The sequence below is a fragment of the Myxine glutinosa genome, chromosome 13 (genome assembly GCF_964187855.1).
Source record: "Myxine glutinosa chromosome 13, kmMyxGlut1.1, whole genome shotgun sequence".
NCBI classification, from domain to species: domain Eukaryota; kingdom Metazoa; phylum Chordata; class Myxini; order Myxiniformes; family Myxinidae; genus Myxine; species Myxine glutinosa.
The window spans coordinates 19342533-19359017 of record NC_136273.1 but is presented as its reverse complement, the minus strand read 5'-3'; the positions used below and the strand labels follow the sequence as shown (position 1 = coordinate 19359017).

The following is a 16485-nucleotide window of genomic DNA, read 5'->3' as shown; positions in this document are numbered from 1 at the left end:
ATCTATAAAAACAAACAACAAAAAAAAAACACGAATACATCCGTTGGGCCTCCGAGGCCCAATGGCTGTGTCTATGTAGGATTTTTGACCCCTGCATCTAAGAGTTAAGCTGGGCACCTGTTAGAAATCTCACGGTGTCCTTATGCAAAGAGTCGGTCAGTCATTGCTGGAACCATGAACAAATTACAAATTTCTGCCTAAACTGCGGGTAGCAAGTGATCTGTACTCGGTCCGGGTATTCCTGAACATAAGGTTACAGTATTTGCTATCCCAGAATGTGCTTGTCGTCTGGATGGAGTAGGTCGTCCACTATAAACAAATTCAAACACCCAGGTCTTCGCATGAAATGTGAACGGCCATCTTTCATGTGAACATCATTTCTTTCATGCCATGTGAACATCATTTCTTTCATGCCATGTGAACATCATTTCTTTCATGCCATGTGAACATCATTTCTTTCATGCCATGTGAGCATCACTTCTTTCATGCCATGTGAACATCATTTCTTTCATGCCATGTGAACATCATTTCTTTCATGCCATGTGAACATCATTTCTTTCATGCCATGTGAACATCATTTCTTTCATGCCATGTGAACATCGTTTCTTTCATGCCATGTGAACATCATTTCTTTCATGCCATGTGAACATCATTTGTTTCATGCCATGTGAACATCATTTGTTTCATGCCATGTGAACATCATTTGTTTCATGCCATGTGAACATCATTTCTTTCATGCCATGTGAACATCATTTCTTTCATGCCATGTGAACATCATTTCTTTCATGCCATTAGAACATCATTTGCTTCATGCCATGTGAACATCATTTCTTTCATGCCATGTGAACATCATTTCTTTCATGCCATGTGAACATCATTTCTTTCATGCCATGTGAACATCATTTCTTTCATGCCATGTCAACATCATTTCTTTCATGCCATTAGAACATCATTTGTTTCATGCCATGTGAACATCATTTGTTTCATGCCATGTGAACATCATTTCTTTCATGCCATGTGAACATAATTTCTTTCATGCCATGTGAACATCATTTGTTTCATGCCATGTGAACATCATTTCTTTCATGCCATGTGAACATCATTTGTTTCATGCCATGTGAACATCATTTCTTTCATGCCATGTGAACATCATTTCTTTCATGCCATGTGAACATCATTTCTTTCATGCCATGTGAACATCATTTCTTTTATGCCATGTGAACATCATTTCTTTCATGCCATGTGAACATCATTTCTTTCATGCCATGTGAACATCATTTCTTTTATGCCATGTGAACATCATTTCTTTCATGCCATGTGAACATCATTTCTTTTATGCCATGTGAACATCATTTCTTTCATGCCATGTGAACATCATTTCTTTCATGCCATGTGAACATCATTTCTTTCATGCCATGTGAACATCATTTCTTTCATGCCATGTGAACATCATTTCTTTCATGCCATGTGAACATCATTTCTTTCATGCCATGTGAGCATCACTTCTTTCATGCCATGTGAACATCATTTGTTTCATGCCATGTGAACATCACTTCTTTCATGCCATGTGAACATCACTTCTTTCATGCCATGTGAGCATCACTTCTTTCATGCCATGTGAACATCATTTGTTTCATGCCATGTGAACATCACTTCTTTCATGCCATGTGAACATCACTTCTTTCATGCCATGTGAACATCATTTCTTTCATGCCATGTGAACATCATTTCTTTCATGCCATGTGAACATCATTTCTTTCATGCCATGTGAACATCGTTTCTTTCATGCCATGTGAACATCATTTCTTTCATGCCATGTGAACATCATTTCTTTCATGCCATGTGAACATCATTTCTTTCATGCCATGTGAACATCATTTCTTTCATGCCATGTGAACATAATTTCTTTCATGCCATGTGAACATAATTTCTTTCATGCCATGTGAACATCATTTCTTTCATGCCATGTGAACATCATTTCTTTCATGCCATGTGAACATCATTTCTTTCATGCCATGTGAACATCATTTCTTTCATGCCATGTGAACATCATTTCTTTCATGCCATGTGAACATCATTTCTTTCATGCCATGTGAACATCATTTCTTTCATGCCATGTGAACATCATTTCTTTCATGCCATGTGAACATAATTTCTTTCATGCCATGTGAACATCATTTCTTTCATGCCATGTGAACATCATTTCTTTCATGCCATGTGAACATCATTTCTTTCATGCCATGTGAACATCATTTCTTTCATGCCATGTGAACATCATTTCTTTTATGCCATGTGAACATCATTTCTTTCATGCCATGTGAACATCATTTCTTTCATGCCATGTGAACATCATTTCTTTCATGCCATGTGAACATCATTTCTTTCATGCCATGTGAACATCATTTCATTCATGCCATGTGAACATCATTTCTTTCATGCCATGTGAACATCATTTCTTTCATGCCATGTGAACATCATTTGTTTCATGCCATGTGAACATCATTTCTTTCATGCCATGTGAACATCATTTCTTTCATGCCATGTGAACATCATTTCTTTCATGCCATGTGAACATCATTTGTTTCATGCCATGTGAACATCATTTGTTTCATGCCATGTGAACATCATTTGTTTCATGCCATGTGAACATCATTTCTTTCATGCCATGTGAACATCATTTCTTTCATGCCATTAGAACATCATTTCTTTCATGCCATGTGAACATCATTTCTTTCATGCCATTAGAACATCATTTCTTTCATGCCATGTGAACATCATTTCTTTCATGCCATGTGAACATCATTTGTTTCATGCCATGTGAACATCATTTCTTTCATGCCATGTGAACATCATTTCTTTCATGCCATGTGAACATCATTTCTTTCATGCCATGTGAACATCATTTCTTTCATGCCATGTGAACATCATTTCTTTCATGCCATGTGAACATCATTTCTTTCATGCCATGTGAACATCATTTCTTTCATGCCATGTGAACATCATTTGTTTCATGCCATGTGAACATCATTTGTTTCATGCCATGTGAACATCATTTGTTTCATGCCATGTGAACATCATTTGTTTCATGCCATGTGAACATCATTTGTTTCATGCCATGTGAACATCATTTGTTTCATGCCATGTGAACATCATTTCTTTCATGCCATGTGAACATCATTTCTTTCATGCCATGTGAACATCATTTCTTTCATGCCATGTGAACATCATTTCTTTCATGCCATGTGAACATCATTTCTTTCATGCCATGTGAACATCATTTCTTTCATGCCATGTGAACATCATTTCTTTCATGCCATGTGAACATCATTTCTTTCATGCCATGTGAACATCATTTCTTTCATGCCATGTGAACATCATTTGTTTCATGCCATGTGAACATCATTTGTTTCATGCCATGTGAACATCATTTGTTTCATGCCATGTGAACATCATTTCTTTCATGCCATGTGAACATCATTTCTTTCATGCCATGTGAACATCATTTCTTTCATGCCATGTGAACATCATTTGTTTCATGCCATGTGAACATCATTTGTTTCATGCCATGTGAACATCATTTCTTTCATGCCATGTGAACATCATTTGTTTCATGCCATGTGAACATCATTTCTTTCATGCCATGTGAACATCATTTCTTTCATGCCATTAGAACATCATTTCTTTCATGCCATGTGAACATCATTTCTTTCATGCCATTAGAACATCATTTATTTCATGCCATGTGAACATCATTTCTTTCATGCCATGTGAACATCATTTCTTTCATGCCATGTGAACATCATTTCTTTCATGCCATTAGAACATCATTTCTTTCATGCCATGTGAACATCATTTCTTTCATGCCATGTGAACATCATTTCTTTCATGCCATGTGAACATCATTTCTTTCATGCCATGTGAACATCATTTGTTTCATGCCATGTGAACATCATTTGTTTCATGCCATGTGAACATCATTTGTTTCATGCCATGTGAACATCATTTGTTTCATGCCATGTGAACATCATTTCTTTCATGCCATGTGAACATCATTTCTTTCATGCCATTAGAACATCATTTGTTTCATGCCATGTGAACATCATTTCTTTCATGCCATGTGAACATCATTTCTTTCATGCCATGTGAACATCATTTGTTTCATGCCATGTGAACATCATTTGTTTCATGCCATGTGAACATCATTTGTTTCATGCCATGTGAACATCATTTCTTTCATGCCATGTGAACATCATTTCTTTCATGCCATTAGAACATCATTTGTTTCATGCCATGTGAACATCATTTCTTTCATGCCATGTGAACATCATTTCTTTCATGCCATGTGAACATCATTTATTTTATGTCATGTGAACATCATTTCTTTCATGCCATGTGAACATCATTTCTTTCATGCCATGTGAACATCATTTCTTTCATGCCATTAGAACATCATTTGTTTCATGCCATTAGAACATCATTTCTTTCATGCCATGTGAACATCATTTCTTTCATGCCATGTGAACATCATTTCTTTCATGCCATGTGAACATCATTTCTTTCATGCCATGTGAACATCATTTGTTTCATGCCATGTGAACATCATTTCTTTCATGCCATGTGAACATCATTTCTTTCATGCCATGTGAGCATCATTTCTTTCATGCCATGTGAACATCATTTCTTTCATGCCATGTGAACATCATTTCTTTCATGCCATGTGAACATCATTTCTTTCATGCCATGTGAACATCATTTCTTTCATGCCATGTGAACATCATTTCTTTCATGCCATGTGAACATCATTTCTTTCATGCCATTAGAACATCATTTCTTTCATGCCATGTGAACATCATTTCTTTCATGCCATGTGAACATAATTTCTTTCATGCCATGTGAACATCATTTCTTTCATGCCATGTGAACATCATTTCTTTCATGCCATGTGAACATCATTTCTTTCATGCCATGTGAACATCATTTGTTTCATGCCATGTGAACATCATTTCTTTCATGCCATTAGAACATCATTTCTTTCATGCCATGTGAACATCATTTCTTTCATGCCATGTGAACATCATTTCTTTCATGCCATGTGAACATCATTTCTTTCATGCCATGTGAACATCATTTCTTTCATGCCATGTGAACATCATTTGTTTCATGCCATGTGAACATCATTTCTTTCATGCCATTAGAACATCATTTCTTTCATGCCATGTGAACATCATTTCTTTCATGCCATGTGAACATCATTTCTTTCATGCCATGTGAACATCATTTCTTTCATGCCATTAGAACATCATTTCTTTCATGCCATGTGAACATCATTTCTTTCATGCCATGTGAACATCATTTCGCATGAAATGATAAATACCCGACTCTTCCCCGATTATCCAAAACATCACATTCGAGCCATGAAGAGACAAAGCTCACTTCTTCAATTGCAATTCTCCAATAAAGCGCCCGTTACATCAAATGCGGCATCACATGGGATTTCCCCGAGGAGACGCACGTTCAACCCTCTCTCATGGGAAGCCCTTCATTTGAGGACACTCCAAACAAAACCTTCGCAAAACCAACGATGCATCAATGGCAACATTTCCACGGCGATTCTGCAATTGAAATCTCAATAGCGTGAAGCTTACGCCATCGCGTCTTCCATTTTAATTGAAAAGCGAGTCCTCAAGGAATCGCTTAATCTAGAGGATAAAAGCCAAAAGACGTTATTTCACATGCGAAGGGGTTTGTCACGAATGTCTGCAGAAAAAGAAAAGTCAAAATGACCTTCAGCAAACCGAAGGTGCTTTCCAACAAAAGGGATATTATTTTAATGGCAGAAAGTGCTCCATGTGTTTTCTTCTCGCAAAATTGGCAAAGAGATTGTTTTCACAAATGTCTTTTATGTTGTTAGGACAACAGGGCACTTCTACAGAAGTCGGGACAGAGAATAAAACGTGGACTCTGAGTCACAGTGAGAGTACGACAACAAGATTCGAGCAGCATCGGTGGCACAATGGTTAGAGCGTCCGCTCCGCGTATTGGGGAAAAAATGGTACGTGCTGCTTCCTTGCTTGACGAACGACATTTATAAAGGATGAAGCATGTACAAACAACCAATGTTGGCAATAATAGCGCAGATGTTGATGGGCCTAATGGCAATCCTCCCGCGTCAAAGTTCCTTGGAAGTGAACTTGTATTAAGGGGGCTTTCATCACCTCTCATTTTGAATTGGTCTGTTGGCGTTATCATCTGAACGGATGACTTAAACAACAACAACAACAACAACAACATGCATTTTAAGGCCATTTTCCCTGCTAGAGCGGGGGTTAGGCTTGCGGTCCCCATGACAATCTTCTCCATTTTGCCCTATTTTCTGCATCTCTCCTTGTTAACCCCCTTGCCCGCATTTCTTCTTCCACCATCTTTAGCCTAGGTCTTTCTCGGTCTTCCCCGTCCTCTACTTCCTTCTACATTCATTTCCATCACTCTTCTCAACCAGTCACTTTCATCCTTCCTCAATACATGACCAAACCATCTCAACCTGTTCCTCTTCACAGCATCAATCACAGGCAATATTCCCATCATCTTTTGCAATTCATCATTTGTCTTCCTCTCTCTCAACGATACTCCACACATCCATCGAACCATTCGCATTTCCACCCTTTCCAGCCTTCGTTGCTGCTCTACGTTTATTACTCATGTCTCGCTCCCATAAATCGTAACACTTCTCACACATGCAGCATACACCTTTCCCTTCAGCTTCAACGACACTCCCCTCCTCATCAGAATGCCACTCAGTTCCCGAAACTTCTTCCATGCACATCTCACTCCAGCAACCGTTGCCGAGTCTGATCCACCTTCTCCATTCAGCATGTCTCCGAGGTAGCAAAATGTTTTCACACCTTCCAGGTTCACGCCGTCTCCAAGATCCAACTAAACATTTCCTCCATCTGCAGCTCCACACATCTGTGCACACCTTACATTTGAATGTAGCTGCCACACTGGTTAATGACCCTCTCAGACCACTACATTTTTGATGAACTCACACAGCGCACATTGTACATTGAATGGAGTTCACTCCGACACCCTTCCTGCACACAGCACAGGGCCACTTCCCAGTTCTATCCACTCACCACATGCTTTACCACTTGCCATCACCTTCGTCTTTCCGATATTCACCTTCAGACCTTTTGTCTCCATACATTCCTTCCACTTGTTCATCTTTTCCTTCAGTCCATCCATACTTTCCGCAAACACCACCAGATCATCTGCATACAACAACTCCCACGGTAAACCCTCCTTTACGTTCTGAGCCAGCACCTCCATCACAGCTACAAATAGTAGGGGACTTAGTACCGACCCCTGATGCACACCCACCTTCACCTCAAACTCACCACTGTTCCTGTCCTTCGTCCTTACAGCTGTGCGTGCTCTTTTGTACATTGCCATCACTGCTCTGATCAACCATTCCTCCACTCCTAACTTCCTCAATGCCCATGTCAATACTTTGCGTGGAACCCTATCGAATGCTTTCTCCAGATCAACAAACCCAAGAAACAACTTCTTCCTCTTCTCCATGTACTTCTCCTGCAACTGCCTCACAATGAAAAGCGCATCTGTCGTTCCTCTTCCTGGCATAAATCCAAACTGCATTTCGTCGATCTTCACTTTCTTCCTTATCCTCCCCTCCAACACCCTTTCCAATACCTTCATTCCATGCTCCAATAACTTTATCGCTCGGTACGAGCCACACTCCAGAGGGTCACCTTTCCCCTTGTATAGAGGGACGAGGTTACTCAGTTCCCAATCCACTGGAATGCGGCCTTCTTTCACCACCAGATTACAGATCTCTGTCATTCTCTTCACACCCCAACTTCCTGCTGCCTTCAACATATCTCCCACAACTCCCGTCGGCCCTCCCGCTTTTCTACTCTTCATTGCTTTTTTCGCTTCCTCAACTTCCTTCTCAGTTATCTTCTCTGCCGGTCCTAAAACTGGGTTACTCTCGATGTTGCCATCCCATTCATTCTCTGTATTCAACAGCATTTCCATACATCTTTTCCATCTTCCTTTAATTCCATCTGGGTCCACAACGATTTGTCCCACTTCATCCTTCAAGCAACTCACCCCCATCACATCACACCTCTCTTTCGTTATCTGCTTTGCAATCCTGAATACTGCTCTCTGACCCTCTTCCGAATCCAAGCATTCTCCGAACATTTTCCTGCATGCCTCCTGCGCCTTTGCTACCTCTTTCTTTGCAGCCTTCTTGGCTGCCTTATAACTTTCATGCTTTGCTGTTTCTGCTCCCGTACCCTTCGCCTTCTGCCACTCCTTGAACTTCTTCCTCTTCTCGCCAATCCTCTTTCCAACTTCATCATCCCACCACCATGTTTCCGAGTGCCTCGGTGGTCCTTTTGTCCATCCACATACCTCACTAACGGCTCCCAACAGACTAGCTTTCATTGACATCCAACCACTTTCAAGCTCAACCACATCATCCTCTACCCTACTCAGCCTCTCTTTTAATGCATCCCTTACTGTCACCTCTTTCAACCTCCACACCTTCATTCTCGGTTGGTACTTCACCCGCCGAGCTCTCCTCGCACCTTTCACCCTTATGTCGCAGACAACCAAGTGGTGCTGTGAAACAGCCTCCGCCCCTGGGATCACCTTTGTGTCCTGGAGGTGCCACCTATCTCGCCTACGCGCCATCAGGTAGTCAACGGTTGTCGTCGACCCACCTGACGTGTATGTAACAAGCTTATTATCCTCTTTCTGGAACTGAGTATTACAAATCAACAAATCAGCTCCATCAGCAAACTCCAAAATCCTTTCACCTTCTCCATTTCTCACACCATATCCATAACCCCCATGAACTCCCTCAAAACCATCCATACTCCTTCTCACATGTCCATTTAGGTCTCCTCCTATCACAACAACTTCCTCATCTTTCACGTTTTCCATCAGCTTCTCTATCGCACACCAGAACTTGTCCTTCTCTTCATCGCTCCGACCAACCTGCGGAGCATATCCCGAGATGACGTTCACCAAGAGCTTTCCAATCATCATTTTCACCATCAACCTATCACTCACTCTAGTCACACTCACCACACAGTCTACAAACTCCTCAGAAAACAGGACACCAACACCATTCACGCCCTCCAGGCACCCTTGCCACACAAACTTGTATTTCTGTCCCTGCCTACCCTTCACCATTCTCACACCACTTCCCTTCAATCTCATCTCTTGCACACAACATATGTCCACTCTTCTTCTGACCAATACTTCCACCACTTCTCCTGATCTCCCTATCATTGTCCCTACATTCCATGTCCCAAACCTCAGAAACCGATCTCCACTTCGGGCTGTACCCTGCCCATATGTAGTTGTAATTGTCATGGTTCTCTTTTTGAGGCAATGTTTTTTTTATGGCCGGATGCCCTTCCTGACACCAACCCTCTTAGTCGTCTCTTACGACACGCAGGGATACGGTGTACCTATTATAATCCAGGGTACACACTGGGAAACGTTCAAAAACATGGAAATTCTGGGGGGGGGGGGGGGGGGGGGGGAGAGTGCGGCGTCAGCATCATGGCTGCGGGGGCCCCGTCAGCACCACGCCACGGCGGCCCGGTCAGCACCACACCACGTCGGCCCGGTCAGCACCATACCACGTCGGCCCGGTCAGCACCACACCCCGTCGGCCCGGTCAGCACCACACCACGTCGGCCCGGTCAGCACCACACCACGTCGGCCCGGTCAGCACCACACCACGTCGACCCGGTCAGCACCACACCACGGCGGCCCGGTCAGCACCACACCATGTCGGCCCGGTCAGCACCACACCACGTCGGCCCGGTCAGCACCACACCACGTTTGCCCAGTCAGCACCACACCACGTCGGCCCGGTTGGCCCAGAGCCTGGCGCGAAGTCCAAGGACATCAGCACGTCATCCGAAAACAGCTCCGGTTGGTGCGAACCACTCGGTCAATGGCGCAAACCAGGTCCGGACACGCCCTTGCTCGCTTGGCCCCGGTGAAGGCCTCGCTGGGTGTTCTCCAAACAGGGGCAAAATCGCCCAAGCCGCGCTGGATTTCGGCAGCGGAAGCCTTGCTCGCTCGGCCCCGATGAAGGCCTCGCTGGGTGTTCTCCAAACAGGGGCAGAATCGCCCAAGCCGTGCTGGATTTCGGCAGCAGAAGCCTTGCTCGCTCAGCCCCGATGAAGGCCTCGCTGGGTGTTCTCCAAACAGGGGCAGAATCGCACAAGCCGCGCTGGATTTCGGCGGCGGAAAGCAGCCACGAAGCGACGATATTTGGTCGGGCTGTAATGCGAACACCACGGCGGCCCGGTCAGCACCACACCTTGGGTTGCACAGGCAACTCCTGCGTACTCTGCAGTCGAGCTCACACCAGGAACACGGTATCGAATCGTCGTAGCAACGGCACGGCCAATCCGCGCAGGCTGCACGCCGCCATGGCCATCCTGGGCAGCTGCTCTTGGGAAGGTGCACTTCTTGGGACTTTAAAGAGGCCTTTGTTCGTCCATCGGCGTACTTTCTACTTTTTAAAGGAAGTGTAAGGGGATGTTGGGACTTCCGGATGTGACGCCTTGGATGGGCGCGCAGTGTTGGACTTGTTGGATGACTTATGTGCAGGCAACTCATGTTCAATTCCCATATACCATATGTCTTTGCCCATTATCGACTGATGTTCTTGTAATTTATCGAGAGGAACATTGGCATCTAAGTAGTGTCTTAATGCTGTGATACATGGACAAGTACAAGCTCCTCCTTAGATCAATGTAAATACAAACAAACAACAACATGCATTTTAAGGCCATTTTCCCTGCTAGAGCGGGGGGTTAGCCTTGCTGTAGCCATGACAATCTTCTCCATTTTGCCCTATTTTCTGCATCTCTCCTCGTTAAACCCCTTGCCCGCATTTCTTCTTCCACCATCTTTAGCCAAGACTTTCTCGGTCTTCCCCATCCTCTAATTCCTTCTACATTCATTTCCATCACTCTTCTCAACCAGTCACTTTCATCCTTCCTCAACCAGTCACTTTCGTCCTTCCTCAACACATGACCAAACCATCTCAACCTGTTCCTCTTCACAGCATCAATCACAGGCTCTATTCCCATCATCTTTCACAATTCATCATTTGTCTTCCTCTCTCTCAACGATACTCCGCACATCCACCGAACCATTCGCATTTCCACCCTTTCCAGCCTTCATTGCTGCTCTACGTTCATTACCCATGTCTCACTCCCATAAATCATAACACTTCTCACACATGCAGCATACACCTTTCCCTTCAGCTTCAACGACACTCCCCTCCTCATCAGCACGCCACTCAGTTCCCGAAGCTTCTTCCATGCACTTCCAAACTTCTTCTTCTTCTTCTTAGATCAATGTAAATATAAAATATATAAATGTATATATATGCATACACAAGTAATAAAAACATTTTTTTAAAGCAGCCCTGAGTGGGCTGACGGCCATCTCTTGAGGTTGTATTTCAGACCTCTGCTGATTTGAGGGAACCACCCGGGGAGCCCCCTGATCTCCTGGGCGGCCCCATGGTCTGAAATCGAAAATGGAGGACCGAGTGATCCTGCGGAACACCGAGTAGAAGGGCTGTATTGGGTTTCAAAGCAATCGCTTGATAAATAAGGGACAAGTGGGATCCGAAGTTTCAGGGAATAACCTCCCTGCCCCTCACCCCCCTGGGAGCACCCATGATCCAAAATGGAAAAGTCAAAACCTGAGCGTTTGTGCAGGCCATTGTTTAGAATGGATGTGTCAGGTTTCAGAGTAATTGGTTGGTAAAAAAGGGACGATTAGGGATCCAAAGATTCAGGGAGGTAACCCCACCATGGAAGATCAGTGATCCCCTGGGAGGGCCCCTGATCCGAAATCGAAAAATCTAAGACCGAGGAATCCTGTGGACCATCGTGTAGAACATTGTATTTTTAATTAACTTTCTGAAATTTGTGGAATTTGTTTTTCACTTGGAAGTTGTGGGTTACCATGTGTAAAAAAGGAGGAAAAAGTCTTATTGAATGCATTTAAACTCCAGGCTATAAGGCAACAAAAGGTGAAAATTTTGAAAGCGGGTGTAGACTTCCTGTAGGCACTGTATATCAGAAGCACATACAATATCAGTTCCAGGAAACACATACAATCTTATGCTGTTCTTTCTACACTGCAACAAAAATTCATAATTGTCAAAATTCCAATTTGGTTCTGATTGATCACAAAACCATTTGACCTGCTTCATGCCCAGATACAGGGTGTTCAAAAACGAACACATCCCATGCATGTGTCATATGTCACCGCTTGGTTGCATTTCTTTTTGAACATCCTGTATTACTGCATATATGTGCCGGATATGAAAGAATCGGGTGCAGTCATTTTCGATTTGAGGCTCCGGATGGAAGCATATGGACAGAAAGGCTCTGTTGGGGGAAATAATGTTCCAAAGTGGATTTGCTTGAGACATGCAAGAGGCATTAATTTAAGGGATGAAGTAGGTAGCAATGAAGGTATCGGGATAAAAGATAGGGGGCAAGTAAAAGTATGACTCTTTACCTTCTTGAACTTGCTGGCAATCTGGTCGCTGGACAAGCCAGAAAGCACCCCCATGAGGGTCAAAAAACCACCAAGTAGAGTGGGGGCACAGATGATCTGCACAAGCATTGAGATGAGAAGGGTGATAAAAGAAGACGAGATTAGAGAGGTGGTAAAAGAAGGTGAAAAATCAGTGTCACAACATCATAAATGCATTAACATCAACCAACAAATGATGACTTCTTCTTTCATGTGCAGCAAAAGGCAGCGGGGTAGCATAATCGGTTGAGGGTGTGGCTGTGCCGCTGATGGTTAGGCATTTGCGGCTTCCAAACTTCTTCCATGCACTTCCAGGCCCGGCTAGGGCAGGCATTTGTAATTTTGTCAGGATGACAGCAATAGGTCGGGATTCAAACTCAGCCTCGACAGCTTAGAGGCGAGTGCGTTTACCACCTCTCCGCCATCGCGTCACCCCAAAAATGATGATTTTTAGTGAAGGACAACGTTGTTTAATAAAGATTGTTTTCCTACAACGTATTCAATTTCATTACAGATTGAACTGCAAACCTGGAACGGCGTTAGCTGATGGCTCAAAATGAAACAAAAAGAAAAAGACATAAAATGCCATGGACCCCGTGGTTTTAGTAATTTTGCTGCACGGAGCTAAAGGCCGCCAGTCAGCCATCTTTGGTTGGATTTAAAAAAACAAAATCTTCTGCATATGTATACTCTCAAGGGATATATATATATATATATATACACAAAAGTGGGCCAACCCCCGCTCTTGCAGGGAAAATGGCCTTTAAAATGCCTGTTGTTGTTGTTGTTGTTGTATATATATATATATATTTTGTATACAAGATCTTGGCTCATGTAAGGGCTCACACATTAAACACAAGAAACATAAACGGACACATAAGACATAATAAAGGGAGGGGGAGACAAGATGAGGAGAGAGACACAACAGTGGAGAACAGGTACATCGGGAGATCTGTGGAAGGCAGGGGAGGGAAGGGGTACACGGTATAAAACAAATTGACACTACTAAGAATAATAGTATGTATTGTCTTTGTGCCAAGTTTGAACAAAACCGGTCCATGCATGTCCAAGAAATGGTTGGGGACATGTTTAAGTAAGAAAATATCCGCCATTCGGCCATCTTGGATCTGATCTTGAAAAACAATGACGTGTATAGGTAAGCCGTCATTCAATATCTGTGTGGCAAGTTTGAACAAGATCGGTAAATGCATGTCTGAGAAATGGTTGAGGTTCAATATCAGGTTTGTTTGTTTTTTTACAAGTAAAATGGCCGCCAGTCTACACTCTACAGGTCAGCCATCTTTGATCAGATCGCAAAATAAAGGGAGGTGTACATGTATGTCATCACGTGCTGTGCGTGTGGCAAGTTTGGACAAAATCGGACCATGTATGTTCAAGTAATGGTTGGGGACACGTGTAAGTAATATAATGGCCGCCAGTCGGCCATCTTAGATCTGATACGAAAAAAATATGACGTATATATGTAAGCCATCATTCAATATCTGTGCCAAGTTTGAACAAGATCGGTAAATGCATATCCGGGAAATGGTTGAGGACATACTCAACATAGGGGTTTTAACCACTAAAATGGCTGACAGTCAGCCATCTTTGATCGCATCATGAAACAAAATGATCTGCATATGTATGTCGTCGTGTATTGCCTTTCTGCCAAGTAGGAACAAAATGGACCATATACGTTCAGGAAATTGTTGGGGACAGACGCACTGACGCGTGGACGAGACCCAATACAAAAGGCACCGTTTTGGACCAAGTCCGACGGGGACTAATAACACCTATAACTAGAACGCCACTCAGTAGAGAGCATACCTCCACCAGGTGAACAGTTTACGTTTTGTATCCCGGAGTAGACCAGAAAATCACAATACAGAATCACATTTAATCAGAATCATCCATCCACAACTTTTTGAGATATCATGTTGACAGACAAACGGACAAACAGACAGATAGACAGGGGTGAAAACATAACCTCCATCCGCCTTTGGTGACGCAGGTGAAGATTTATAACCTACCGTCCTTAAAATTCCTTTGCCTAACTGGAACTGTGTGTTGGATTCAATGAGTTTTATGCATAATATAGCAGTATAATTCAGGCAATCGCTCTGCGTGTGAGCATTTGCTTGAGGACATTATAGAGACATGATGGTACATCCTGAAAATAGTCGCCTATTGTGTGCCAGTACCCTGAAAAATATCTTCAAGTACTTACCTGAGGCTACAGTGGCACAATTACTTACACCTCGTCAATAAGTCAACATACCATACTTGGAAATGAAATCTGGATTCGAGAAATCAAATGATCAAAAATCAAATGTGCATTCGATAGATCATTGAGAGACAGACAAACAAAACGATTCGGAATGTTACAAAATTATATCGAATTAAATTATCAGCCAAACTCTGACGTCATACTGATAAAATATGTTGCTGTAACCAAACTCATGCAACATCTTCAACATGGAAGGTAAGGAAAGTGAGAAGTACCAATCAACGAGAAATATTGCACAGCTTTTGATAATCCCCCCCTTCCCACGCCTCCTCCCCCCCAAGCCCTCTCCCTCCCACAGATCTCCCGATGTCCCTGCTCTCAAATGTTGTGTTTGTGTGCTTCCCCTTCTCTCCCCATCTTGTCTACCGCTCCCCTTATTATATACTTTGTGTGTCTGGTTGATTTCTTGTGTGATAAATGTTAGCTCTTTCACGAGCCTCGACCCTGTATACAAAAAAAACAAAACAAAACAAGAAAACAAATTCACACATTCCCTCGCACGCACACAGACGCAGACACGAGTACACGACACTCACAGAAAACGGTCTCTGCCAATAACCTCGATAGATACCAACATTATCAACCATGGTACTTCCATAAAGCAAAGCAACAAACGATGAAACAATCATTTGCACGGTGGCATTGCTGAGAAAAGCTCGTGTTCCCAAGTGACAAGTCTCGCCCATTGAGCGAGGCGAGCACAAAGTGATAGATATACCATTGCATGGTCGTATTTGTCTCATCCAGGGAATACGGTCATGACCAGCAACAACCACTTTAATCTTAGCAAAAGCGTTTAACCAAATCTGCTTCAAAACACCTACATAATTTGTGAAAAAGCTATTGTTGGTAGTGAATGAGGGAATTGGATTATTTTTAAAAGAAAATAATGGCACAATATAGACATTGTGAAATGATAGCAACAGGCTTACAATAGCATGCCAGATGGTGTGATAACGTAGTTTCAGCGATGAATCCCCCATCCAAAACCTTCATCTTTTCTACCCTCGTTAATTCACCCCAGATACACTTTTCTGAAATACCGACTTCTTTCCTGGAAGTCCTAGCAGTGTCCATGTTTTTTTTTACCTCTCCCACCAACCCCCCACCCCCTTTCCCTCCCACAGATCTCCCGATGTCCCTGCTCTCAAATGTTGTTTGTGTGCTTCCCCCTCTCTCCCCATCTTGTCTCCCGCTCCCTTTATTGTGTCTTATGTGTCCGTATTTTTTTTTTTTGTCATTAATGTTAGCTCTTACATGAGCCTCGATCCTGTATACAAAAAAACAAAAAAAACAAGAAAACAAATTCACACATTCCCTCGCACGCACACAGACGCAGACACGAGTACACGACACTCACAGAAAACGGTCTCTGCCAATAACCTCGATAGATACCAACATTATCAACCATGATACTTCCATAAAGCAAAGCAACAAACGATGAAACAATCATTTGCACGGTGGCATTGCTGAGAAAAGCTCGTGTTCCCAAGTGACAAGTCTCGCCCATTGAGCGAGGCGAGCACAAAGTGATAGATATACCATTGCATGGTCGTATTTGTCTCATCCAGGGAATACGGTCATGA

The 16485-nt window shown here is 43.0% G+C and overlaps 1 protein-coding gene across 3 annotated transcripts in view; it reads right to left on the bottom strand.

Annotated features, from left to right (window-relative positions):
- The window catches only part of MPV17 (mitochondrial inner membrane protein MPV17), an 87346-nt gene that overhangs the window by 35025 nt on the left and 35836 nt on the right, over positions 1 to 16485 (bottom strand). For all 3 annotated transcript variants that reach the window (XM_078767130.1, XM_078767131.1, XM_078767129.1), the window contains exon 5: positions 12595 to 12690. In XM_078767130.1, the coding sequence (XP_078623256.1) occupies positions 12595 to 12690 (96 nt within the window). The remainder of the gene's footprint in view (positions 1 to 12594; positions 12691 to 16485) is intronic.